We start from the raw sequence: 27175 nt of genomic DNA on the forward strand, positions 1-27175 counted from the left end.
AGTCAAATGAGTCTTAAAAGTTTTCTCAGGAAGGGAGCAGTTATTTCAATGAATTGACCTCTTAATGTGTCTTGTTTACTTTGACTAATCTAAAGGCTAAAGTTAAATCATAAATGGTCTTTTATCTTGTCTGTTTATTTCCTTTTCATCCTGAATCTTAATCAACCAGGAACAAGTTTAATCAACCTCTTGGAAAAAGGAGAAAGCAAAGGTCTGAAATTGACAGTTTGACGAGATTTGATGATCAACAGTTTTTGTTTTCTCTGTTGCTACTTTAACAAAAACCAAATCCAAATTGAATCTTGGCATGATTGGTTGTTACTAATTTGGTCATATGTTGATCCGTTCCGATGAAATTCATCATTATAAAAATGATCCCAAAAGAGACTACAAAAGATTGATAAAAGTGTAAGTCAAAAAGGCTTGAAAATTCTGTAGAAAAAAGAAGAAGAAGAAGTAGAAAAGTAAAGGATAGGAAAAGGGAAAGGGAAAGGATAAAGATAAAGAGTAAGAAATGGAAGAGAAAATGATGATTATAATGATAATAAAAGGAAAAAGTGCTGGAATTCTGACTAGATAGTTTTGGGAAAGGAAAATGTTGATTCTGTTCATCTTATTCAAAGTTATATTCAATGGGCTTAGAATGATGAAAATAGGAGAAACCAAGGAAACCAATTATCTTTATCTTCTCACTCCCAGCTCATCATCCAACTATCTTTTATCTTCAACCTTTTTTACTTCATGAAACTCACTCAACTTCCTATTCTAACAGGTTTCAATTCATCATCTCAATTCATCTTCAATCTTCATCTATTCCATTCTCTCTCTCTTTCTCTCTCCATTAAATCGATATTAAGGAGAGTGATGACAATGATGATGATGATTGGCATCATCAGGGAAAAAGAGTGTAAGAAATAAAATGAAAGCAAAGTTATGTTGAAGAGGTTCAAGAAAATGACTTGACATTCCTTAGAGGACTTTTCAAACTATCTTTCCAACCTCAACAGTTAAGATCAATTCTCAATTTATTTTTTATTCATATTATTTATTATTATTATTCATCTTTATCATCATCACCATCATCATCACCAACATTATCCTAACTATTATTATCAACATTATTAGCCGAAAGAATCTCTCGATTGAGAAGGTTAAATGATCCCAAGTAAACAATCTTACCTTCACTTCACATTGAATAACAATGGTAAACCTAAGAATAGAAATTAACCGTTCAAACAGGTTTTCTAGTGAACCAGCAAAATATCATTTAATTAAATAACCTTCCAATAAAGCGACTTCAATCAATCTTTAATCAATCATTAAACTAGTCTAATGTAAATAAATCATCTAAACAATGAAAATCACTTTAAAATTAAACTTTAAAATGACTATTTCTTGAATATCGTCTGTCAGGCCCAAGCTTATGACAAGATATTTAAACAAGTATAACAATGTCTTCTTACTGGTCAACAATTTTTTTACTTATGATTTGTGTCATTTAATACTAACTGTGATTATTATGATTATAATGAGGAGTGAAACTGGGAGTGTTTAGTGATTATAATTTGATGATAAAAGTTCTATAATCAAGATTGATTGTTAAACGCAGTCTCAATTGTGATTGATAATCAATGGATGCATCCATTGAACCTGTTGAAATGATCACACTATTGTCAGTTTAACCTTTTAACCTAACCAATTTAAACTCTCAATTTGTTTCTTCAAACTTTCTTTACAATTTTTTTGTACAACATTTATTAATTGTTCATCATTTCAAATTAAATAACCAGAAAAAACGGTAAAAAAAACTGGTTCCACAAAAAGCACAAGTTGCTTCCAATGTAAAGTAAACTTGAAAACACACAAAACCTTTCCAATTGTTTCGACAAAACTGTTTAATTGCTGCACAAATTTTACCAAAAGTTAACATCTAACTGTGATCAACATGACTGGTGATTCAAATTATCAGGGTTACAATATGATTGGTAAAGTTGTTACGTTAGTCAAAAGTTGGAGAGGATCAAGAAAATTACTTGTCGTAATTGTTGCAATTGCCATCTTTTTGGATAACATGTTGTTAACCTGTGTTGGTAAGTAATTAATTTCATTATAATTGTAAATTAACACTGAAAGTGATCAACACTTGAATTGGTCAAACATTAAGTCAATATTTGACCAAAAATGATTGCAAACCCAAACCAGTTTATCATGAAAATGAGGAATCAATCAGAGCCAGTCAATAAGATTATAAATCAACTTTCAGATTAACATTGTATTTTCAATGTAAATGATTTATGTTGATATTAAATGATGAACCTTAATCAATCACTGAATATATATAAAAATGAAATATTCATTAAGTGCATTATCCAAGTTGAAATCAAATTGATGGTGAAAAAATTCAAATTACAACAATAAATCACATTTATCTTTAGATTGATCAACTGATGTACAATTGAATACACTTTACATTGAAATGTTTTTTTCTTGAAACATTGGGAGAAATGTTTTTACAATTATTTAATTGTTTGCTTTATTTTAAATTTAATTTCAGTGCCAATAATACCAGCTTTTTTGTATGAAACTCATCATACTGAGAAGATGATTAAACTAAATGCAAGTCGATTGTTAACCACAACTTCAACCACAACCAATTCACCTGAAGAAACTCCAATATTGATAAGTTCACTTGAAAATCAATTAGCAAATAGTAATGTTAATAATAAGTTTAATAGCAATACCAACAATGTAAGAAGTAATAATAGGAAAAGTTTCAAGTCAATGGACAGTTTTCATGGTAATGCTGAGTGTACTTGTCCAACAAATGTTATCTCATCCTCTGGTACTACAAGCTCATCAATAACCTCACCATCATCCTATGAAACCACAACTGAATTGATGACTCCTGAAAAAGAGGCTAAACAATTAAAGCATAAAGAGTTGGTCGAGGAATCAACTGAAGTCGGAGTTTTATTTGCTTCTAAGCCAGTTATTCAAGCAATTACAAATCCCTTCATCGGACCATTGACCAATAAGTAATCAACTATCTCTTTACCCTTGCGAAAACCCATTTTCATCAACTATTAACATTAACAATTATCATCATCCATACTTGGTTGGACAGTGATATTCAGTTGGGATTGATAAAACAATTGTCAGTTCAACTGTTGAGACAATATCAATCGCTTTCCATTATTATATTATATTTTCATCATTATTCTGGTTAATTCACTTTCTTAATCTCCTTATTAAATGAACACAATTTAAGGTGATTGTAAAAGGAGTGGAGATAATAATGGGATTGAAACATTGAACAGTCAACCTTCAAGTGTTGCTCTTTTTTTCCTCCTCCATATTTTTGCTTCACTGACCATTTCAATGGACCCATTATTATACTATTATTATCATCATTATTGTCCTTTTCCTTCACCCAATGATAATAATCATCTTCAGCATCATTTCCATCTTCTTATTCATCCTCTTGCTCATCATCTTATTCATTGCCATTTTGATCGCCTTTAAAATCCATTGAATATGTTACATGATCATGTTAATGTTGTTATTGAAATCAGCATCTTTTTCCCTTCACTTTGATTGCCAATTTATTTACACCATTTACAGCTTTTATCAAATTTTACTTTTCATCTCATTGTGTTCACTATTCACCTAAATTGTGATCAATTCAATTGACAATTTACTTTTCACTTTTCTCCACGATATTTATCCACATTTTATTAACTGCCATTTTGCTCTCCTTTTTTTACTGCCAACCTAAATTGTTGTTTATAATTTAAGCCATTATTTTATTCAGTTGCAATTGAATACATTTAATCATCTCAATTTACCTTATATCATTCACTAATCACTGTTTGGGTTGAAAAATCTCATCCATTTTGCTTGTCTCAAAAATCAAACATTCAACTTTGTATGGATTGCTTTAACCTATTCAGTCTATGATTGATTGCCCATTGGAATCAGCTTTTAACATGGCTTCACTCACTCGTTATAATTAAGATTGATTGATATAATACTTTGATAATTAGTTAATTAATTCATCTGTAAACTGCCAAAATCAAGTAATCAAATAATTTACCAGCAAAGTTCAACAGTCATTGACGACAATGGAACCACTCCTTTTCCTATCAATGATATTTTCAATAATCAATCCCCTTTATTGATTGTTTGTTTGTTTCCTTCTTTCAGAATTGGATATTCAATTCCCATGTTTGCTGGATTCTTAATAATGTTTCTATCAACATTGAGTAAGTATAAAGTAACATCAACAAAAAAGACTAATAACTAAAACATTATATCAGTCTTGAATTTTGTGAATGGGAAACCCTATTTAAAAAAATGTATATATTTAGTATCTATTTATAAACCCAAAGGATTTGATTGAATGGAAGCAACAAAATAGCTATTCACATGGACTAATTGTTCTGACTGATAAATCAGTTGTCAGCCAATAGATAATTGGTTTAATCATTGATATAGATCAGGAAACAATTAAGCCTTATTCTGGTCAAACATTGTTGACTTTATAATTATTTACATTCAACTTGTTGCCTTGGTTAAGGGTCATTTCCTAGCTCAATAGTAACTTATTGTATTGACATTGAGTTGCTATTTTCTTGCTAAATCAAATTCATCAATTAGATTATTAGATAACCATGAAGGTATAAAGAATCTACCAAATAAGAAATTCTAATATTACATGGAAATGGTAATGAAAGTAGCTGCTGTTAGATTGACAATTGTTTCATCAATGCTTCTTCATCCATTTTATTCCAGTTTTTGCCGTCGGTAAATCATATCCATTGTTGTTAATAGCAAGATCCCTTCAGGGTGTCGGCTCAGCGTGTACTTCAGTCGCTGGTATGGGAATGCTGGCTGAAAGATATCCAGATGACCGTGAACGAGGTAACGCCATGGCAATAGCTCTTGGTGGGTTAGCTTTAGGTGTCTTAATTGGACCTCCTTTCGGTGGGGTCATGTATGAGTTTGTTGGCCGAGCTTCACCTTTCCTGGTCCTGTCAGCTTTGGCATTGCTGGATGGAGGTAAGTAAGACAATTTAGTTTATACAATGAAATCAAAATTTTCAGTGGCTCTTGATATTATAATCAGAATCAAATTACTCACATTTAGATTGCTATTTACTCATCTTGTTTGCTTTTGACCGTATTTTGTTTGTATTTCTTGTAATAATGTTTAAAGTCATCGTAATTTAATCCATATTCAGTTGTGCATCTATTGGAAAAGAGAATGAAATTATTATTTTGATAATCTGTATTCATTAAGTTATCATTTATTCATGTTAAATAGAGATGAAATAAATTTAATGACAATCAAAGTTAAACCTTTGAAACAATTGACTTTGAAATGGATAGATTCAATGTAAATGTTTACGTTAATGGATAAAGTCTGGGTAAAAAACAAAGGACGATGTCAGATGTATTTGCTTTGAAAACATTATCATTAATCGTTGTTTCATAAATTGTGAATGGATTAATTGTTTTGTTAAAAGTAGAATGAAGGGAAATGAATTAAAGTTAATCGGATTAAGATGAATGAAGGCAAGAAATGTTTGCTGTCAAAAATGTTCACAGTTCAAGTGATTGAGTTATCTTATACCCTTTACTTGTTTCATCTGATGTTGATACCAACTATTATTGGGTTCAACATGTGGAAACCTTAGACTCTCTGCACTCAATCAATCGATTTATGCTTTGATGAAAGGTGAACGGAAGGAGATGATGAAGATGATAGGGAAAACAGGGAAGAAATGAAGAAAACGAAAAAGAATAGATAAAAAAAGGAAGATATCATATAACTTTACAATGTAAAGGGATCAGTAATTTTCTTAAGGAAACATGAACATTCATTTTTGTTCCTCAGTTAACTCAATTTAACTTTGCTGCTAGGAGATAATTCATTTCATCTAGCCATCATTTAACTAATATCAATAGTTGAATTGTAATTCCCAGTTAACGACACCTTAGTATGATCCTTGGTATTCCTCTGGTTGTTACAGTTGTTTTCATTATAACACTCAACTTAAGACACTTACCTCTACATTAAAAACCTGATTCAACACAAGTTTAAATTGCTTAAAATTACACCGAAAGCTAGTTAATTACTTTGATTGAACATTATGGTTAAACACATTTTAAAAGTTAATTTATTTAATTGAACATTAATTAGAACTCATTAGAAAGCATTAAGTAAAATATCTGTTTAAAAAAGGATAATTTTTGTATCTATCTTTAGTTAGGACTGAGAAATGCGAATCTTAGATTTATCCAATCAATCCATTTAGATCCAATCATGTCCAGCTGTTTTTCAATTGTTTTTGTTTGATATTATTTTTTATTTACTTCAACTCTATTAAAGGCAATTAATTATGTTTTTTTATATTTTCAGTTCTTCAATTATTTGTGCTTCAGCCTGCAGTAACTCCGGATCCACAGGAAGGTGCATCGATATTAACTTTAATTAAAGATCCATATATATTGGTTGCTGCTGGAGCAATTACTTTCGCTAATGTTGGCATTGGAATTCTTGAACCAGCTCTTCCTCTTTGGATGATGGATACAATGAATGCTCCAAATTGGGAACAAGGAGCTGCTTTTCTTCCAGCCTCAATATCATATTTAATAGGAACCAATGTTTTTGGTCCATTGGGTCACAAAATGGGTCGATGGCTTGCTTCAATGATTGGTATTATTGCCATTGGATGCGCTCTTATTTATGTGAGTTGTGGTCGATTCAATCAATTAAAACACGATGATTATAAATTTTAATCTCTCCTTATTTTTCATCAATCCAGATTCCTATGGCCACAAGTTTTGAACAATTAATTTTACCAAATGGTGTCATTGGTTTTTCCATTGGTTAGTTAATTTTTCTACTAAATTGTTTTTCGACAAATTCAAGAATTAATCTTATCTGGATCATCAAATTTTATCATTTAGGAATGGTGGATTCATCAATGATGCCAATGCTAGGTTATTTGGTTGATATCAGACACAAATCAATTTATGGTAATGTCTACGCAATTGGTGATGTTGCTTTTTGTGTTGGATTTATATTTGGTAAGATTTTACTTTGAGTCTTATTGTTTAATGACACCTCAAAAATTGTAGCTTAAATCATAACAGGTATTTTAAGGTAATTTTTTCAGGTAAAAGCGCTGCTTTTTGATTTATTAATATTTCAAATGAGATAACAACCAAACAATTGAAATTAGCAGAATATTATATTAGTTAATCAAATTTAACAATCAATTGAATGAATTATTTTGTCATTAAATTTATATTTTTTATCATAATTGCTACTTTAATTTGCATTTTGTCTTTTTGCTCATTTATCACGCTAATTTGTATCTATTTTCAGGTCCTTTTCTTAGTGGAACTATGCTTCGTTTGTTTGGTTTTGAAGGATTGGTAACAATTACTGCCTCGCTTTGCTTCATGTTTGCACCATTTATGTTACTCCTGAGGAAACCTCCAGCAATTGCCGAGAATCAGGTAAATCATCAAATGCTTGCATATTCAACTGAAAAATACTCTGAGCAATTAAATTTACATCACAAATTGCTATAATTTATTGAATTCAATGAATAAATAACGTTTTATTTGTCATTTCAGTCCTTATTACAAGATGTGGCCGTGAAGTATGTTAATTATACCAATGAATTGACACCTGAAGAGGAGATGGCTGCCAAAAAGAATAGTTCAACACCTCTTGTTCCTTAATCATTTAAATTCCAAATAAATCGCCATTGATTGTCTTGATTGAGTGACTGTTAAAATAAGTGATTGATTTATCTTAAATAAGTGATTTCAATACTCATGCCAAAATGTAAGCTAATTTACTGCTCTTAACCTAATGTTGGTGATATTATTAATATGTGCAAACAAGCAAAAAAACATTGATTTGATTTACTTTGTGAAACAAAAATTATTCATTATTAGACACACACACATTTAAAGTCAAACGCTAGGCAAACCAAAAAAACGTTTGACAAAAACTAAGCAAAAGAATTGAGTAAATCAAAAGATAAATGTTATGTATAACTAACACAGAAAAGTAATCCAAATGGAATCAAATAATTTGATTGTAAAACGTTTTCTTTCTGATAAACTAATGTGTATTAATGACAATGTCTGTGATTTCAATTATTGTATTTATGCTAATAAAACAAAACTTGGCCCAATATTCAATGGAACTAACAATTGATGAAAAAATACGCAACTTCAACAATCAAGAGTCAAAAAAGTAAAGAAATGAGATAATAGCAACTCAACAATTTAAACACTGGTACAATTAAAAGGTAAAGTTTAAATAAAATCCATAAGCAGTCAAAAAATTCAATTACTCTAACGTTTAATCAAATGATCAATCGGTTAATAAAAAAGAAATAAAAAATAGGGGACGCCCGGGATTGAACCAGGGACCTCTCGATCTGCAGTCGAATGCTCTACCACTGAGCTACATCCCCTTTCCTATACGATTTATGATTATTTTCTGAGTACATCAATTTCAAGGTTTTGATTGAATAACAAATTATGTTTTTTGATCATTTAATTTTCATTAAATTATTTGTTTTGAAGTGTAAATGGTTTTGGATGCGCTACTTTTATTAAGGCTGAGATATCCACTGAGATTAGGCTTTTAATAAACTACTGATGAGTGTTTCTATGATTGTTTGAATGTCTTTTTGTTTTAATATTGAAATGGTTTGGATACTTTTGGTCTATGATATGAATGCGTTTTTAATGGTCAACTTTGATACATTATTTATGTAAATGTTGGATGTGTGTCTGTGTTTTTTGATGAGATGGTTACTTTTTGTGTCCCCAGTGATCTTTGTGGTGATGCTTGTGTTGGTGCTTATGGTTGAACTTTCCGTGGTGATCTTCCTTGTGCATATGCTTATGACCGTGATGATGATCTTCATCATGATTATGTTTCTCGCCGTGCTTATGCTTGTGATTATGCTCTTCCCAGTGTTTGTGTTCATCATTATGTTTAGCTGTAGAAATAAAGAAAATAAAAACAAAATTAGTTGAATTGCAGTTGTCTTTGTCTAATGATCGGATGGAAATTGATTTATTGAGAGCAACTTTTATAGCTACGAAAAAGTTATTGGTAAGTTTTCATATTTGAAACCACGAAAACTAAAGGTTGCCAATTGGTATCGATAGCTATTAAAATTGACCTGATTTGATAAGCAAAAAGGGTTAATGGTAATCGAGATTTTTAACAGGTAAATGGCAAAAGAATGGCAATCAACCCTAACTGTGAACTCTTTTCCCTTTCAACACTCAATTTTAAAAGTGGAAGGTGAATTATATACAAAGTAAGAATACTTCTCGATTTATCATCTTTCTACACTTAGACTGTAATTATTAAGTGTGGGGAATAAGTTTCCGCCTTTTTTCGAAGGGGTTTCCAGTTCCGTCGATTTTTTCTTTCAGTGCCTTTGAGTGTTTTTTCTAATAGAGCGTGTTATCAACTATTTGTAGCAATGAAAGGTAAATTTAATTCAATCTCTTTAAACTCACTATAAACTATCAGTATCCTCTGATATCAATTTCATAAACAGGCCAAAACATATTCTAATGTGAATGAGGCGATTTTACTATCATAATGACGGAAATGAAAAATGGGCTGTAAAATATCATTGCACAGCGCGATTTTCAAGAGACCGATATTTGAAAAAAGCTCAAAAATCTGTTTTATCGTATTAGAACGTGAATTTTTTTAGCCCGCTCTACTCACTAGACATATTTTCATCGAATTTCTATGACTATGAACCTATGGAAACTAGTATTTCTGAAGAGAGGCTCAATGAAGATGAAAAACCGAAAAACCACCTCGAAAGTTTGATTGACCTGAGAAATCCTCGAATTCTTAAGTTCTGATTGACGACATGAAATATACACCATAGCCTTCCAGTCACTTTGCATGTGCTAGTGCAATCCTTTCGTCTTTAAACGAATTTCAAACTTTTACTAAAAAAGGCTGAAACTTATTCCCACACCTCACATCATTGCTCGCTATGGGTTTCAAATTGGTTAATTAACTTACCTTCATGTTTGTGTTTCTCTTCGTGCCCGTGCTTCTCTTTATGGTCAGCCTTATGATCATGCCAGTGGTAATGATCATGATCATGTCTTTTTGTTCATGTTGGAAGTAGAGAGAGAATTGAAAATTAAATTATAATCGAATACATTGATGTAGACTTATTTTGACAAAGAATCAGCGCCATCTGGCGGCTTTTAGTTGGAATCTTGCTGAAATGATCAAAAAACTTATCAAATGATTTTCTAATTGGGGCTGATTATGATTAGTTCATCTGTCCCTTGAGTTAAAACTCAACAATAAACAATTATCATCGATAAAAAGCTCAAAAATTCGACAACAAAATATTGCGATCTCTTAGTTGCCAACTGATTTTTTTGTCAAAATGAGTCGGAATTCACTGTAACAGGATAATTAACATCTTTAACTTTTCAGCAAGCTCCATAAACTTGATTTGTAGATAGACAAGCTGTACTAATTTGTTATTCGGGTTCATTGACGTTAATTTCAATTCAAGTGACAAATTTAATGTTTAGTTAACTTCATTTATGTCAGTTAACTGATTTTTCCATAGATGAAGCTAAATATCATGACAGCTAACTTCAAACCAAGTTTACTAAAATCAAGTTGGACAATTATAAAAGTATCTATGAATTGTAATTACTTACCTATGCTTATAATACATATGCTTGGGTTTACCTAGAAAATGGAGGGAAGAAATAGAGAAAATAATTAGTTAACCATTCAGATAATAATTAGCTGATGGGACAAGTAAAGAAATAGCGAAAGAAAATATCAAGACAAGCTTTCACTCCATTGTAAATCCATTGAGAATCCTTAAAACCGGATTGAAACACTTTTTGATGTAAAATTATTGGAAACTTTGTTGTCTAACAATTAAGTCCAGCACACACTTTAAACACAACAATTGAAACAATATAAAATGTTGGATAAAAATCACAAAATTAAAATCTTACCCCAGCTATCAGCTGATGTTTTAGTAATAACAACCATAAAGATGGCTGCAGCCAAAAGGACAAGAGACTTGTTCATTTTTTTATTCAGACGATGAAAACTAACTAACTGAAATGTTGTTGCTTTAGCACAAGATAAATAAGTAACTACAAAACTGAAAAATTTCTGGTTAAATAGATTCGAAGAAAAGCCAAATTGTTCAATTGTACATAATAATAGACATACAACACACAAAAAAAGGACGGACTAATCTTATCCGTAACCAACTGACTCTCTCTACTTTGCCCTTTAGTCACCAACCTCTTCAACTCCTTCCCATTTGTTTTTAACTAAATCAATTGATTAGTTTAAAGTGAAAGATCGTTGATTTAGGTTCCGTTAGTAGTGAAAACTACCAATTCTGATTGTAATCATCTACCAAATCGAAAGTCCGTGAAATTGTTTAACAGATTAACTTAATTATCGCCAATTTTAATTTAGTCAATTTTATTACCCACTTTCAATTTTCCCTCTCTAACAAGTCTGTTGTTGTTATGCTGTAAATAAATATAAATGCATATCTATTGTTGTTACCAGTAAAACCGTTGATTAGCTTATCCGGCTGATCGTTTTTGATCATTTAATTTACTTGTCTCCTCTTAAAATTAATCAACTCATTGTAATAGACAATAATTATTGTCAAAAACGTAATCGATCTTGAAATGGTGAAAAAAAATCCTAACAAAATCAGGAATCAACAAGCTTACAGCAAACAAGCTTTCAACTCAAGTATGAATGTGAGACTTCAATCAACAGGAACAAGTCAACAATTAAAAGGAATCAATCCAATCATAATCATAATCTCAAAGCCATTCTACCTGAAAAAATCAATTTAAACCTAATTAACCCATATATTTAAAAATTTTGTAGACAAAATTAATGACAATTGTAATGATCAAAAATGAGAGCTGCTTTAATGTTTAACAATTTACAATTGATCAACTCTAATTGATTAAAATTGGATGTTCATTGTCATCTACAGATCAATCCGTCTATATGTTAAATCAATAAGACATAATTCAACTGTAAACATTAAAATTAGTTACTATTTTCAATTATTCAATAGCTAAGATACTTTGAAAGTCTTGTCTATGCTTGACACTTGATTGCAGTTTAAATTGCATGTTTATTTTGTTAACAAAGTGTACTTTGATAATCACTTCATAATTAACTTAATCAATTGTTGTTAAACCATTGTTCAATCCTTATTTAGTAACAAAATTGAAAAATCATTTAGATGGAGAGACTTCCGTGAAACTAAAAATCTTCATCAGCTGTAGTCAATTACAATATGATTACAATTTTGTGCGACACGCAATCAAATTAACTATTTAGATTTATTGAAACTAAATCAAATTACCATGCAGAAGCACAATACTCAAGCCTTTTCGCACATTAACCCATATCAAGCGTTTCAGAGTTTCTGGAAAACAAATGATCCAATCAATACTCAAGCTTCAATATGGACAATCATCTTTACACAAATCGTCTTTTCATCTTCTTTTCATCAATTTTTTTTGTGTTTATCAAACAATAACAACTCCACTTGGTAGTTTTATAAATACTTGAACTTAAATATTGATCTTACGAGAAGTGTAAAGAAATTACTAGTTCAGCTCAAGATTCTGAGCTTTCGACTGTTTTTTTGTTCATCATTCCATTCGTTTCGAGTTTTATTCAAAAAAACAAAATGAATTTCAAGTTTAAAATGTTCATCACCTGCTGAAACTGTGATTATTGGGTGACCAATGCAAAAGATATTTACTTCATTTTCAATCTCCAAATATTCCCCCAAATGTTTCAAGCTTATGAGACCGGTCAATCAAAATGCTCTCTACTCTCGTTGGCTATCAGGTATCCTACATCAGTAATCTTGAATGAGGGTTGCCTAAACCCATGAACAGTGAGTCGACCCTATTTAGGTCAATGATCATCATCTTGGTAGTGACCCAAGGCGTCATTAACTTTGTTTACAACTTGTTAAGGTTCGAACAATGAGTCACATAGCCGATTGGTGTTGGACCAGCTTCATTAAACAATCGAAATTCATTTCGTATAAGTTGTCCAAATTATCCAATTTTTAAAATCTAATATAATTTTTGGATGTGATAACTGAAAATTTACAAAACATCTGACAATAATTGACAAAAAATACAAATTGCAAGTTTTGTTTGGTCAATCTTGATATTTAATTTCAGTTCAGTCTTCAGTCAATTCCGATGTTTACTATTTTAAAATTTATTCATCAAAACATAATATCAATATCAATCATTTTTATTCGTTCTCTAAGTCTATAAGTTTATAAGTTTATGTGATTGATCTGAGATTCGTCGAAAAATATTCAAACTAGACTTTTTCCTGGACTCTTCAAATGTCTTAAAATTGAAATCACAAAATTTGCAATAAGGGGATTTGTTTGGTCAATTCATGTTGCCAATTTAAAATTGGAAAGGTGTCATGTCCATGAAGCTCATTTAAATTTCAGAATCAATTTTATTTGTGAAAATGACAACTGATGACAGAAGGAGAAACACAAGAAATCATTCATTCTGGGATCATCGGAATATGGTAATATTAATTTGGATTTGATTCAAATGTCAAAATGTTTCACTTTCTTGCCTTTTAACATTACCAATTATTGCTATAATAAAATTTCCGTTCGACTTGAAAGTTATAAGCGTTCAAAATGCAGAATATTTCATTGTAAAGTCCAGAGTAAAAAGATTCCCCATTCACAGATTTTTGACCTTTTCTTTCAGATTGCCAAATGAGACCTAATGCTGATGAACACGATCCTTTTGAAAATTTACCATAAAAACATAATGAACAAAAATTGGGAATCATTTCATTACCAACAAAATATCATCAAGTCACACTAACAATGTCGAATGTGTCTGATCGACTCAAGTCTCTCCGAATCACCTTAATACCTAGTAACTAATGAATAATGTGAGCTATTATGATGTACCATTTATCAATTTCGTATAAATCCACTCAAGTTTACTATCAATTATACAATGTAATTGAAATGCAATCAGAGGAATCACAATGTCTGTCAATGAAGCAAGAAAGGGATTTATCCAAAAAATGGAGTAATGAGATCTCTGTGATAAGAGAAGGCATGAAATTGAATGTTAATGAAATTTTGTTGATTAACTCGAGTATAACCAAGTTGGTTTTATGTTTAATCTAAAGAATTTTTATTTTTAACTCGAATTTTTTACGCATTTTATTCTCAAAATCAAAAAAGTGACCAAAATTGGTTTTAATAAGAAAACCTTTGAGAACGACTTGATTTTTTTTTCAAATTTTTGCTATTCAATAATCAGCCTTTTTTGAGCTCAATTAAATGGTTTACAGTTTAAAAAACATGAATAAAGCATATCAAAAAGTTGACAGTTGTCGAAATCAACATCATTTTTTTCAAAAAAGTCTTTTGAAGTCCATCAGAGAATTAATATCTCGGTTCGCCGTGACGGGATAATGATATTTAAAAGCAGCTCAAAATATTTAAAATCTTATTTTCCAATGCATGTACGATTATCTTGTTCAGTTTTGTTGTTTGTTGTGCGATAGATGGATTCAGAAGTCTTTTCAACCTTTCATCAGTTTATCCGGAAAAGCTTCACAATGAGTCTTTCTTTCCTTACATCAAGTAGAAATTATTTTAATTATTTCACCAATTGGCCATTCCAGGTTTATTCAGAGTCATGAAATAGATCTGACATGAAGAGCCTCCTTTGGCAGATGAAAAGAATACTTTGTCATTGCGTTCACACAGGAATTTCAATTTTTGAGCTCGTTTGTGCATAAAAACTCCATCAAGATGGCCTGTTTCAACGTTCCTTATTTCAATAGCCTTGTTGCCCCAACCCATTATCTGACCGGTACCAATGTAGGCAACTGATGTTGGCATTTCACCCCATTGAAGGATGATGTTTTTGCTAACCTTTCCGAATGTATTTACATAGACACCTTCATTATCATAGCAGAGTAAAAGTTGCATTCCTTTGGAGTTTGGAAGTGTTACAATGGTGTGAGGTGTTACTGGTCCTTGTGTATGTGATGGTATGTATATATCATAGACATGACCATTATCCAAATCAACAGCATGGAAACCCTCTTTAGAGCCATAAATTACTTTGAATCTTATTCCTTCTTCAATGGTCATGTCGACAAGAAGTGGTTTGTGGATAAGATCAGTGAATGATTTGAATGCCATAAATTTGTGGTAAGGTTTAGGCGCCCAGGCGTAAATCTCAATACTATCACGTAAGGCGATTACCAAAAATTTGATTTTCTCATATTTAACTGTGAAAAGAACAGAAAAAAAGATAACAATTAGTTGATAGAAAACAATATATTTTCTTGTAAAAGCAAATATTTAAGGAAATGAAAATGAGAAAAGTCGTAAATGCCAAAATAAATGATTGTGGTAAGAATGAAAAGATTATCTAATGATTTAGTTAAGCCAAATTACGATACCATTGCCACTCCATATTCGAAAGGTATTCTCCCAATCCTTAGAGACGTGTTGTGGTATTTGCCATACCACTTTGGAAGCATTAATGAGAAACAGTATGCAAAATAGAGATATGAAAATCAAGTATAGTGGATGTAACACTAACAGACAAATTATCAGTAAAAACTGTAATTTTTGGGTTTCATTGAATTAAAAGAGTTTGATGACCAGAAAAGGATGCAATAGGAAATTGACCGTAAAATAAGCGATAGAGTTAAAAGTAGAACGAGATTAATACGGGATAAATGGTGAAGATGAATGACAATTTGGGAGTGGAGATTAATGAAAATAGCATAAATTAAAGAGGCTAATGAATTATTAGAGTGATGAGAGGGAGAGAGAGAGAGTGATTGAGTTTTTGTAAGCTTTAATTTGTTGATTGAGATTTGAAAAATGGCAACTGAAGGAATGAAAACAAATGAATAACCAGATTTAATGACGTTGATACAATAATAAATTGAATCAGATAATTAGTTCATGGAAAAAGTTGATAACTATATTGCATTATTGGTAAGTAAAATGAAAACAAGAGAATAAAGGAAGTTTCAAGTGAGTTCATTAATCAAGTGATGATTGAAGATTGAAACATGATTTAATCAGAATGAAAGTTGAATGTTAAGCTAATTGTAAGTTATTGATTAACAAGAAAACTAATAGATTGAAGGTTAATTGCGGATATTGAAAAAAACTAGTTTATCTAATAACAATTTGACTCAGGAAAAAGGATAAATATCAATTAAATGAAATGAGATTTAATACTTGATCTTAATATTGACTATTGAATGACAGTTGTTGAGCAGTTACTTCTAATGTCTAATGGTTTAGGCCATAAAAGAGCGAAAAATGGTGAAAAATTGAGGAACAAAAGAAATGAAAAAAGCTGAAGATTTTGAATGTGAATTGAAGAGAAGAGCGTCTCTAATTTCGCCAATCGCACTCGCAATTTGAACCTCTCTCTCCCCCGAATATGTGTATATGGCATGGCAACGTTAAATCATATTTGGCAAACATAAACACCAAGAAATCGGAAATGGAAAGAAAGTGAAAATAGACAGAAGAGTGCAAAAGGAAGACAAAACAATGACAGAAGACAGAATTAAATAAACAGAAGATTCAGGCAACATGAGCATGATTAAATTTAAATTAGTAGTTGGCTGCTTGAAAGATAATCTTACCGATTTTAAAATGGATTGCACCTTGCAGATCGCCAACATTAACCCAACCACTTCTTTTCTCGATTTGCTGTTTTTTTCATCAAATAATGAGTTAATGGATAAGTGAGGAGAAAGAAACAAGAAAATGTTATTAATCAATTTTAGGTCATCTCCAGATATGGTGAAGCCAGAATTGCGTTCATTTTACCATCAATTGATATAAGAAAAATGAGCTCAGCTAAGATGGACTTTTGGGTTTAAAGACATCGACCGTGAAAGATGTTTGGCAATATGTCAATACTTTTTTGCATCATCTTTTTTTTCATACTAATGATGAAAGTTTGGTTTAACACATTAATACAGCATTTAGTCTGATTGAAATTTAGGATTTCACTTTAAATTAACAAATATGTTTCAATTTTGTTGATTGTGATGAGATAATTTTGGCAAAATGCCATCCCTAATAACTGAATATGAAAATGGTAAACAGATGAAATGAAGCTTGATTAACTAAAATGATTACATTACAATGATTACACTGATCAACAAAATTAAGATTAGGTTAATCATTTTTCATTTTTCAATTGATGACGCTGAACCCGCTTCTGGCTTCTTCAATAATGATGTTGGAGCAGCTAAAAAAAGTTGATAACTTGTTATTTGGACAGTTCTCAATCCTGTAAAATATTAATAATAATAAGCACAAAAAAAGAGTATTAACGACTTCATGATCATCTTGATCATGAAGTTAATTTTGAATGACTAATTTGACCTTGATTTTGATTACAGGATTGACGGTTACCCAGATCTACTCCAACTCATTGAGATGTTGATTTTGGCTTGGTTTTTGTTTATCATCAGCTAACCTGTTCAGTTCGTATAATTTTACTCTTTAACCAGGATAAATAGTAAACCCGGACTCGTGATTTTTTACCCGAAATGGTAACCAGTATATTTTGACCTTCTAGTACCTCCATTTGTTGAAAGCGTCGACGAGAGATGAGTGTATATGTTTTACCTTGTCCACTTCGATCCAGTAAAACTAAATCATTTTCGGTACCAATCAACAAATTGACACCCCATAAAGAGGCACATAGTATATCCGAATTAAACTTTTTTTTGTACTTGCGGATCTCCGGTGTATCGGGATGAGCAGAAGGTGTTACATTGACGTTAATATGGGATTCACGGCGAGGTGATGGACTTGGTGATGGACCACCAGCACTGAACCCAAATGTTAGGAATGATTTCTGTTTTTGCTGCAAATGTAGTGGATTTTTACTGCTAACAGCTTGTCGATACTAACAAAGAGAAAATGAGAAAATAAAAATTAGTAAAATATAACATTCAATAAATATGGATACAGAATCTGTCAGGTAATGAGACTACATTTTTATCAAATCTTTGAATGAGAAAGATTTAGAAGATCAAATTTTAGACCATTTTAATTGATCAACCTATTTGCTGAGTTGAACGTCGAAAAAGACAAATCAGTGATTAATTGATCAACCAAATTTTAAAACAGTCGGAATAATCCTTCTCAAGGTAATCTCTTTATCTGCCAGGTCGTTGTATCATTGAACTAGGATTAAACTAAAAACAGGGATTTTGAAGCATCTTTTATCCATTTTAATGTTCAAGTTTAGGCCTCAGTTGTTAATGTCACAATTGAATACTAACTTGCATTAGATAGTTGGCGACTTCGTCAGATATTGCTTTATCTTGTTGACTATTCCTCTGCAATTGTTGTGGCAATAAATCAGGTAAAACACTGTTAGGTCGGGTTCCATCACGATTATTACCAAGAAGAGCTATATTAGAGGGTGAACTCTGAGATGATTCCAGGCGGGGGATGAATGAATGATTTGATGAGAGATCGTTGACATTGGAACCACGGTCACCTTGTTGATGCTATTGTTAAGGGAATAAAAATGAAGATATTAGTAAATATATATTTCAGGAAGGTAATGAGTAATACAAGAATTAATTGCATTTTTGTATGACAAATCAATTATGTAAATGATTAAAAGAACAAGAAAGCCACACAACCGAGAAATGAACAAAGAAACGGATAAAAAATGGATTAAAGAAGTGCAACAAAAAAAAAGAGGAGAAACTAGAAGGTTTTGGAGAGCATAAGGAAGATGATGAAGCGATGGAGATGATGGGAGGGTCAACATGCAACGGATCAGGCTAACAATCAAACAATCATTTACAGAAAACAAGCAGACAAAATTGTTTGAATAGGAAGATATTTCAATAATAAATTGAGGGTCAATGAATCCTAAACAATGTACAAAGTGCTAATATGTTAGATTGAATGTTAACTGGTGAAGTGAATAAGCCAGAGAATGTAGTTTAAAGATGAGAGTTAAACATTTTGCCTACAATTGAATATTTTGAAGTTTGCTTTCGGTTTTTGTTTGCAGTTTACAATATTCAATGTCTGTATCTATCAATGAGACATGTGAAGACAAGATGAGGCTACGAAAAAGAGGGAAAGGTCAGTTAGTCGAAGCGGGATGTTACAAAGAAGCATGTGGAGTAGAGCAACTAAAAACAGGCATAAATTGAAATTCAATTTGTTCAATTGATAAGAAAAACCCATTTTTCCAAGCAAACAAATCACAACCCGATTTTTCAAACAATGGCTCACTGATTCAACTGAAAATACACTATGATTTAGTAATGATAAAATTAATTGCTCAGTCAAAATAAACTACAGATTATTGTACTTGGCAACACCCAGACAAGATTGTGTCTATTTGGAGGATCGACTCAACAGTTCACAAATTGAATCAGTCGGGATTGAGAAAAATCATAAAATTGATTGAGATCCCAAGTTATCAGCGATTATCATAAAGATCTCAAATAATTTGAGCTTGTGAACGAAAGAACCAATGAGCCAAATTCAACCGGCGAATGTGTCTAAAGATAAATTTCAAAGTAGCGCTAAAAAACAGTTTTCTGATTAGAATAACTTGCCAAATGAATTTGAAAGCAGAATTATTTTCTTAGCTAATTTGGTCACTAACAATAATTATTTCAATTTATGTCTAATTTTTAGTTGCAATACCATAGTCATGTTTGACCATAACTTGATGCTTTGTTAATAGACGATAAAGAGTGATTAGTCTAGAATTGTTATGATTGTGTGTTTTGTATCCGATAAGGTTGTGTTGCGATTAACCAACCTTTCCACTGGATCCGATTTTATCTACAAAAGTTCTTAAGTGATTTGGTGTTGATGGCGATTCTTTTTTTCCGAGATCACTTTTGTTACCAATCAGGTGATTACTTGGTGAAAGTAAATTATCAGGTGTTACTCTGTGACTAACGGGACCACTATTATTATTTTTATTATTATTAATATTATTAACATTATTATGGCCCCTGTTGCTGTTGCTGCTGTTACTGTTGCTGTTACTGCCACTGCTAATGCCAACAGCAACTGAACGATCTTTGCGTTTCTGTGGAGACACACCAAGGGCACCTTCGAAAGCTCGAGCAGGTAAATGTTTACTACTACTATTGAGCTGAGAGGATGAAGGTGACGATGATGTTTTTGGTGGTGGGGTTAACCCGGCAATGGATGAAGAGGAGGTTGATGCTGATGAAGCCGGGCAAGAGGAAGGCACAGTTGTCATGGGTAATCCTGGTGAACCGGAAACCGTAGACTTTTCTATCACACTATTTCTCTTACTATTATCAATAGAAGGGTCACCATTTGACCCTAATTGGTTACTTTTCTTCTTTTCTTTGGCACTGTTTGATTCACTGTTGGCTTGATTCTATTGAACAGTATGATAGGTACATAAATAGAGGGATCAAGAAATAGGAAATACATAGCCATTACTTGCATGCAATTTAACATTTTTGCAAAAATATCATGCTAGGAGCTGCTCAATTGTTGGCAAATTTTGTGATCGCCTCATAATCAAAAAGTCAAGGCTTATATCTGTTTGTTTTTTTCATTATTTGATGAAGATGTTGGCGATGGCGGGAGTAATGTTACCCACAACTTGCAGGAAATAAGCTCCAATTTTAGTGTTAAGGAGGCGATGATACGGATGAGGAAGAGGAAAGAGGAAGAGAGAGAGAGAAAGACAGAAGAGAGTGGAAGAAAAGGAAAGGGATGAAAAAGTTTACCTTGCGTATGACAAGTGTTTTGTCGTTTGAATCTTCATCATCATCATCAGGTGTTGGAGGCAGAGGTCGGTTAGGCGCTTGTGTTGGTGAAGAGTCTGTGGAAAAAAAAGAAAAGTAAAATGAACAAACAAAGATTCACTCAGATTGTAACCAGAATCGTAATAAATCATGGCAAGATGATAATCTAATCTGAGATGTATTCAATTGCTTTAGTGTAAAGATATAATTATGCCTCTTGAATATTACTATTTTTACCATACATTTTCGGTTGCCAGAAATGATGAAGAGGATCGCGAATTAAAAAGTAATATTAAATCATCTTACCTGATCCTTGGGCTAATCCCGAAAGTAGATTATTATCATAAGGCCTACACAAAAGGTAAAGAGGGGAGAGAAAGAAAGAAGAGTTTAATTTTTTGACTTTTTTCAGGCGTCATTAATTTTAATCCGGTTATGTAAATTTGACACAGAAACAAAATAATTTATGAGACAAGCAGAAATAATTGTACTTTTTTGGTGTTACTGAGATTATGTCAACGTTAGAAATTCATATAAACATACAAATTCCGGAAATATCGCAGTGATAATTGGAAATGAGAGAAAGAGTAAAAAACAAAACAAAACGCTATGAGGTCAGAATCAGCAGAACGTAGATAGTCAAGAACGAGACTTGCTTGATTGAATTCAATGGAAAAAGGCTAACAAGACTGACAGCTTTTACTGAACAGAACAGAACTTTTTTGTATATTCTGATAAGATTCGAGAAAAAAATATAACCTTAACCTTGTAGTGAAATTAGACAATTAAAAGTAAGAGGTTAATTGTTAATTGATGGCGAATTGCAAGAGTTAAACTGTAATGATTGTTTAACGGTTTACTTGATTTAAAAGATTGTATTTCTGTAAGATGAGCTAATGCTTATGCTAAAGGGAAAAGGATTGAATTGTTAAAATTAACAATCAAGACTCTGTTAGTGACTTAATCATTATGAGTAGGATATTGTTGTTGGTACAAATCACTAATGATAATCTTGCAACGGATAAAGTAAAAATAAATCATTAAAACTAGATGTAACATGTTTGTTGACTTAAAGGATCGACACTGTGAAATGAATGTAAGATGAGATTCCCTTCATGTTTAGCTTTTTTTTTGCTTCTCCATCATCATCTTCTGTTTCAAGTTTTCTGAATTTATTGATGAAGAGTACAGATGATGGACTAACAACTAAAGAAAGTAAAAAGGGAAGCTGAAAAACAAGTTTAAACAGCATTTTCTTTTCTCCTTTCATTTCTTGTGGTTAGTAAATAGAGAAAATCTGTGCGTGTTTATAACGTTACTTCTCCAAGGACTTTTCCGCATATCAAGAGTTTCCAGTTTTCAGCTGAGTTTTAAAATATTGACCGTTAAGGCAACATTTTCGTCTTAATATAGCTAGAAAATTTAATCGTTATCCTAAGAATAGTCATTTTTATTCACAACTTTACAGCTTAACCTTTAATAATTTTTCAATTGTTACTTTTCTTCCTTTCTTTTGCATTTGTTGAAGAGTAAAAGACAAATGTTAAAACTTGATGTGTATATTTTACATTTTTATCAAATTCAAGATATTTATAAGGTAATTGACCTAAACTGGTTGAATGATGAGCCGTAAATATTGACCATAGGTTTTGGAAACATGTTTCATTTTAATCATGAGGCTTTTTTAATCTCATTCAAGTTGAGGCATTGATAAGATAGATGTTGTCTAAGCTGCTTGCAGGCTTTGTGTAACGATGAAAATCAAGAAATGCGCTTCTCTGGCAAGGTCAGATATGTCAATTTGGTTAAAGCGCACATCTTTACACAAATCAAAACTACTTCATTTTCAAGTTGTTTTCTCACTTTTTCCTCTATTCTTCTCTCTCTATTCATTTTACTCTGTTTCTTCAACTGCGTATCTTTCAAATGAATAAAATATCTTTACATCACAGATGATATGCGCTTTCATTTTGTACCGTTTCAATTTGAATAGAGTAAATAGAAAATTTATGTTGATCATATTTTTTGCTAAATGACCTTAGATAAGCAAAGAGTGAAAGGGAAGATAGGTTTGAAAATAACACCGATTACGTTTAGCAGTAGTGTGAAGTAAGTATTAGTAATAAGTCAACGAAAGAAAATAAATAACAGAGATTGGGAAAAGACTGAAAATATTTTTTTGTTAGAGATATAAACTGTCAAAATTCAGTCTCTAGTTCATTAACTCTGTGTTGAGATTATTGATTGGAAGAAATAAACTTTCACAAGATGAAATCAGAAAACGGAAATCATTTGAAATCTGATTTGCATCTTCTTTTTTCAGATCTCTTCAATACTGGTTATTTGATTGGAAAATTATATTCAAAGATTTTGTTTCTTATCTTTTGGGTTGAAGAAGAAACAAATCTTTCAAGTTAGACAAAAGTTCAGTTGAGACAAGACTCAAATCAAGAAGCAATTATTAACGATTAATTAGATGATAATAAAAACTCAATTGGGATTATTAGATAGACTCAATTCTTTCAGTGAGAAGTGAATGTTTTTTCTTCTGTTTACATAAGGTTTTAGTATATTTATAAGAGGAAAAGGTGCAGATACTTACAATGGTCTAGGAGGGTCTGATGCTAAAAGTGTTCCATCATTTCTCATGGGTCCTTCCTCTTCATCTTCATCATCATCATCATCATCATCTGAGTCTGACTCTAATGGTGGTGCAAGTGGATTAGGTCCTGGCTCTTGTTGGCGTGCTTTGTTACCATTGACTTTGGAAATTGCTTCATTTTTGCCTCGGGCAACTCCAGGTCCACCATCTGACCCATTATTATTAGGATACTTTGGCAGGGCAAACTTTTTACTTTCAGGGTTAGATGATGCAAGTTCGTTTAGCTGAGCAGCCAAAACTTCAAGATCTTCTGGTTTATGAAGTTGAGCGACCTTAAATAAACCAGAATTTCTATGATGACCGCCTCCATTTGGTGCAGCGGAAACTGCACTTCTCGGTGGTGTTAAAGGTTTTCTATCTCTATTTTTGTCTTTTCCTCTCTTTGAATCATCTTCAACTGGAATCGGTGGTAAAGGTTTATTGGGTGGAGGCTCTGGTAAATGACGATGATGTCCACCACCCGGTGGCACTGGTAGGGGTCGATTTGCGGGGTGACTACTTGGTTGGGACATTTGAGGCCCATGGCTAACTCCTGGAAGTGGAAGATTTGAGCTTCCAGGAATGTTATTTGAGATATTGGATCTACCAACAGCCGAAGCTGCGATAGCAGGTCCAATAGCACCTGCTTCATTGGAATTCAGTGTTTTATCATTCCTCTTAAGCGTTGCATCTTCTTGACCATCACCCCCATTATCTTCTGGGGCATTTGAATTATCTTCTTCGTCGTCGTCAGAAACAAAACCTCCTCTAAATTGTTCTTCTGGTTCTGTTCTTTGATACTTTCTGCCTCTATCAATATGATCTTTCAATTGCATCCGAACTTGTTTTTCTTGTGGTTGATCCCTGAGAAATGGATGTTGAAGCAGTTGATCAGTATAAGGTCGCTGTTGGTAATCTTTAATCAAAACTGTCTCAATGAAAGAATGAAACTTTCGACTCCACTTTCGAGATTTCAACCGTGGAGGTGGATTACGGGGAATTAAAAAAAGAGCTCTCATAGGATGTAGATCACACAATGGAGGTTGAGACTCGGCCATTTCTAAAGCAGTAATGCCCAAAGACCAGAGATCACTTCTGTTGTCGTAAGTTGCTTCAGGATTTTCATCACAAGCAATGACTTCCGGAGCCATCCAATATGGTGTACCAATGAAGGTATTTCTTCGACCAATCGTTTTATCCAATTGAGCAGAGACACCAAAATCAACTAATTTAACATCAGCATTATCAGTCAGTAAAACATTTTGTCCTTTGATATCCCGATGGATTATTTTATTTGCATGAAGATGGCTTAAACCTCTAAGGATTTCACGGCAAATGTAAGCAATCCAATCTTCTTTAAGTGATTTTCCTTTAGTTGATTTAACTAAATCTGTAACTGAACCAGCACCACAGTATTCCATGACAAGCCAGAGTTTGTCATCTTTCCCAGGTGGACTTTTGTCAATAAAGGCTCCATAATAGGTAGCAATGTTACGATGATAAGAATATTTCTTCAACACATTGATTTCTAATTTAATCTCCTCTTCTTCATCATCCGCTACATCCATGATTTTAATGGCAGCCAATTGACCAGTCTTTGTAAAACGACCTTTGTAGACTTGGCCATAAGTTCCATTTCCAACAACTTCAATCAACTCAAAGATTCCAGCTGGATCTTGCAGTGAATTTAAATCTATTACATCTAGGGCACAATTTTTATTATTAACAAGGGCGTTGAACGCCATTCTGTTGACACCAGATATACTTTAACTGATGGCTTCAATATGTGAAGTATTTGTGCTATAATCCGAGTGGTGAAACTGATTAATGAAAGTACCGAGGTAAATCATTAAAAGGGATGTATAAATTAGTCACAAAAAGCACATTAAAATGGTTGACAGGAAAACAATTTAATTGTAGGTGAATGAAAATAGTAAAAAAAACCAGAAATTTAATGTAATATTTTTAAAGAGCTACAGTAGGAGCTGCGCTTTCCACTTTTCAGCAAGAACAGAAACAAAGATCTTCTCTTCTTGCTCTCTCTCTCTTTCTCTCTCTACTCTCCTCCTTTTAAATGCTTCTTACGCCATCTTTTGAGCTCAAACTTGTCAACAAAGAGTGCAATATCCTCAGAAAATTTTTAAATTTTATAAATTATAAAGATCGATATCCTTTCAAATCATTAACCAGATAGACTCTTAAATCAACAAAGGACAATTGTTTCGAAGAAATTTGAGGAAGACAAAGAGGAAAAGACTGTGAATAGTTAATACGTAAACTGTTAACGAGGCGATAAATGGCATACGATTACAGAGCTACAAATAAAATCAGTAGATCTTGATGAATTGAATGTACCTTTAAAGAGGTTCGTCATTTGATTTTGACCTCAACCTAAAGTTATTGACAAATAAACTAGGATAAACCACAAAACAATAAATTAGATTAAAGACGGTTGGCCATTGTAATTGTGTAAAATTGAATATTTGATTCCAACTTAAACAAAGGATGATTACAATGATTTATGATAAATGAGATACATAAATAAGAAATATCAATCCATTTTGATGAACACACTGAAAATATGTAAATTCATCCATAATACGAATGGTTCTGCAAGTATATCAAGAAAATAACTGAATATTCCCTAATGAATCCGTAATTTATGCATAGCAAGGTTTGTAGGAGTTCATTGCTAGAGGCTTTAATAAAGATGTTGTTATTTTGCCATTGAAATCTTACCGATTGCGATGATTTTGATTATTTTGGTCTCAAAAAATTATGATCAATTTACTGTTGAACTTTTAACATATCATTCAGAAACTGTAATGAAATCTTCTTTGATTATTGCAATAGATTAACCGAAATCATGGCAAACATTTAGTACCTGGTTATGTCAATCAACTATCTGAATGTAGGCATAAATTTGCACCATCAACACCAATTAGCATGCTGGGATAATGAAAAAATGAGCAATTCAGATAATATCTAAATTGACTTGAAGTAGCCAATGGAGTCTCATGAATAGACTTATCAATGTATCGACCGTATTAGCCCATTATGTGAATATTTCAGAACAATATATTTGTTTCTTTCTGGTAACATCTCCCAGTCTTTTGGGTGAATGTGTATCTTTATTGGCCTAAACTGGAGTAATCGACTTCATCAAACGATGTCTTGTTGTTGGTGAAACAATTTGTAATGATCTGATGAAGAATCAACTCATTTTTAACCGTATCGTTTGAAATACAATTATTTGTGGCGTTGAATTGGGTGACAATACATTTTGGACCTTTTCATTACAACCATTTGTAGGGAAGTTTGGGGTTCAAGACTGATTATTGACAATTTCATCAAGTCGCTAAGTGCAATAACTTTGATTTCAATTTACCTTGCAATACAACGAAAAATAGAATAATTTTTATTAGAAAACGAATAAAGTTAATTTTAAATTTAATAATTTGTCAATTATGGTCAACGCCTGGAAATAATTTGGTCAGATTAAATTTAATGGTGATGAACAGGAAGATATTTGACTTACATTGAGCTTAGGCCTTAATCATTTTTCACAGTTTTAAGGTAATCACTTGATT

General features: G+C 32.1%; 3 protein-coding genes, 1 long non-coding RNA gene and 1 other non-coding gene across 8 annotated transcripts; 1 reads left to right on the forward strand and 4 right to left on the reverse strand.

The window, feature by feature from the left end:
- The first annotated feature begins 1685 nt into the window (after positions 1–1685).
- LOC107360848 (synaptic vesicular amine transporter) lies at positions 1686–8215 on the forward strand. Its single transcript, XM_015927574.3, has 9 exons — positions 1686–2090; positions 2555–3035; positions 4204–4262; positions 4792–5058; positions 6422–6750; positions 6828–6891; positions 6973–7092; positions 7394–7527; positions 7648–8215. Exons 1-9 carry the CDS (start codon positions 1946–1948, stop codon positions 7753–7755), a joined length of 1707 nt encoding a protein of 568 aa, XP_015783060.1. The 5' UTR covers positions 1686–1945; the 3' UTR covers positions 7756–8215.
- LOC107360849 (uncharacterized) lies at positions 4421–6221 on the reverse strand. Its single transcript, XR_001568387.3, has 3 exons — positions 6069–6221; positions 5141–5248; positions 4421–5048 (listed from the first exon to the last, which is right to left on the reverse strand). It is a non-coding gene; the product is annotated as an uncharacterized LOC107360849 (long non-coding RNA).
- Positions 8216–8429: 214 nt separating the features above from the next.
- TRNAC-GCA (transfer RNA cysteine (anticodon GCA)) lies at positions 8430–8501 on the reverse strand. Its single transcript has one exon. It is a non-coding gene; the product is annotated as a tRNA-Cys (tRNA).
- A 256-nt stretch (positions 8502–8757) lies between these two features.
- On the reverse strand, positions 8758–11196 carry LOC107360269 (uncharacterized). Its single transcript, XM_015926895.3, has 4 exons — positions 11065–11196; positions 10756–10786; positions 10094–10179; positions 8758–9035 (listed from the first exon to the last, which is right to left on the reverse strand). The coding sequence occupies exons 1-4, from the start codon at positions 11138–11140 to the stop codon at positions 8845–8847; spliced, it is 384 nt and encodes a 127-aa protein (XP_015782381.1). The 5' UTR covers positions 11141–11196; the 3' UTR covers positions 8758–8844.
- A 3081-nt stretch (positions 11197–14277) lies between these two features.
- Positions 14278–25579, reverse strand: msn (serine/threonine-protein kinase msn). 4 transcript variants are annotated; one of them, XM_015927194.3, is made up of 9 exons: positions 23547–25579; positions 21251–21294; positions 20927–21021; positions 19972–20568; positions 18458–18688; positions 17644–18078; positions 16799–16865; positions 15587–15655; positions 14278–15412 (listed from the first exon to the last, which is right to left on the reverse strand). In XM_015927194.3, exons 1-9 carry the CDS (start codon positions 25328–25330, stop codon positions 14778–14780), a joined length of 3957 nt encoding a protein of 1318 aa, XP_015782680.1. In that variant the 5' UTR covers positions 25331–25579; the 3' UTR covers positions 14278–14777. The 4 variants fall into 4 exon arrangements, with proteins under 4 accessions (XP_015782680.1, XP_015782683.1, XP_015782682.1 ...); XM_015927197.3 differs by lacking the exon at positions 19972–20568; XM_015927196.3 differs by lacking the exon at positions 15587–15655.
- Between the last annotated feature and the right edge of the window lie 1596 nt (positions 25580–27175).

The sequence above is a fragment of the Tetranychus urticae genome, chromosome 2, assembly GCF_039701765.1.
Source record: "Tetranychus urticae isolate SD_2017Ah chromosome 2, NJAU_TeUrti_SD_1.0, whole genome shotgun sequence".
NCBI lineage: Eukaryota > Metazoa > Arthropoda > Arachnida > Trombidiformes > Tetranychidae > Tetranychus > Tetranychus urticae.

Bases quoted from the DNA above. Each gene is read 5' to 3' on its own strand.
- LOC107360848 (XM_015927574.3), top strand. From the start codon at position 1,946: ATGACTGGTGATTCAAATTATCAGGGTTACAATATGATTGGTAAAGTT. The intron at 3,036-4,203 runs GTAATCAACTAT...TCCTTCTTTCAG, and splicing joins ATCGGACCATTGACCAATAA to AATTGGATATTCAATTCCCA. The intron at 4,263-4,791 runs GTAAGTATAAAG...ATTTTATTCCAG, and splicing joins AATGTTTCTATCAACATTGA to TTTTTGCCGTCGGTAAATCA.
- LOC107360269 (XM_015926895.3), bottom strand. From the start codon at position 11,140: ATGAACAAGTCTCTTGTCCTTTTGGCTGCAGCCATCTTTATGGTTGTT. The intron at 10,180-10,755 runs GTAAGTAATTAC...ATGAACAAAAAG, and splicing joins CATATGTATTATAAGCATAG to ACATGATCATGATCATTACC. The intron at 9,036-10,093 runs GTAAGTTAATTA...TTATTTCTACAG, and splicing joins AGAGAAACACAAACATGAAG to CTAAACATAATGATGAACAC.
- msn (XM_015927194.3), bottom strand. From the start codon at position 25,330: ATGGCGTTCAACGCCCTTGTTAATAATAAAAATTGTGCCCTAGATGTA. The intron at 18,689-19,971 runs GTTGGTTAATCG...CCTTAACAATAG, and splicing joins AAATCGGATCCAGTGGAAAG to CATCAACAAGGTGACCGTGG. The intron at 16,866-17,643 runs GTTAGCTGATGA...TGAAAAAAACAG, and splicing joins AAATTATACGAACTGAACAG to CAAATCGAGAAAAGAAGTGG.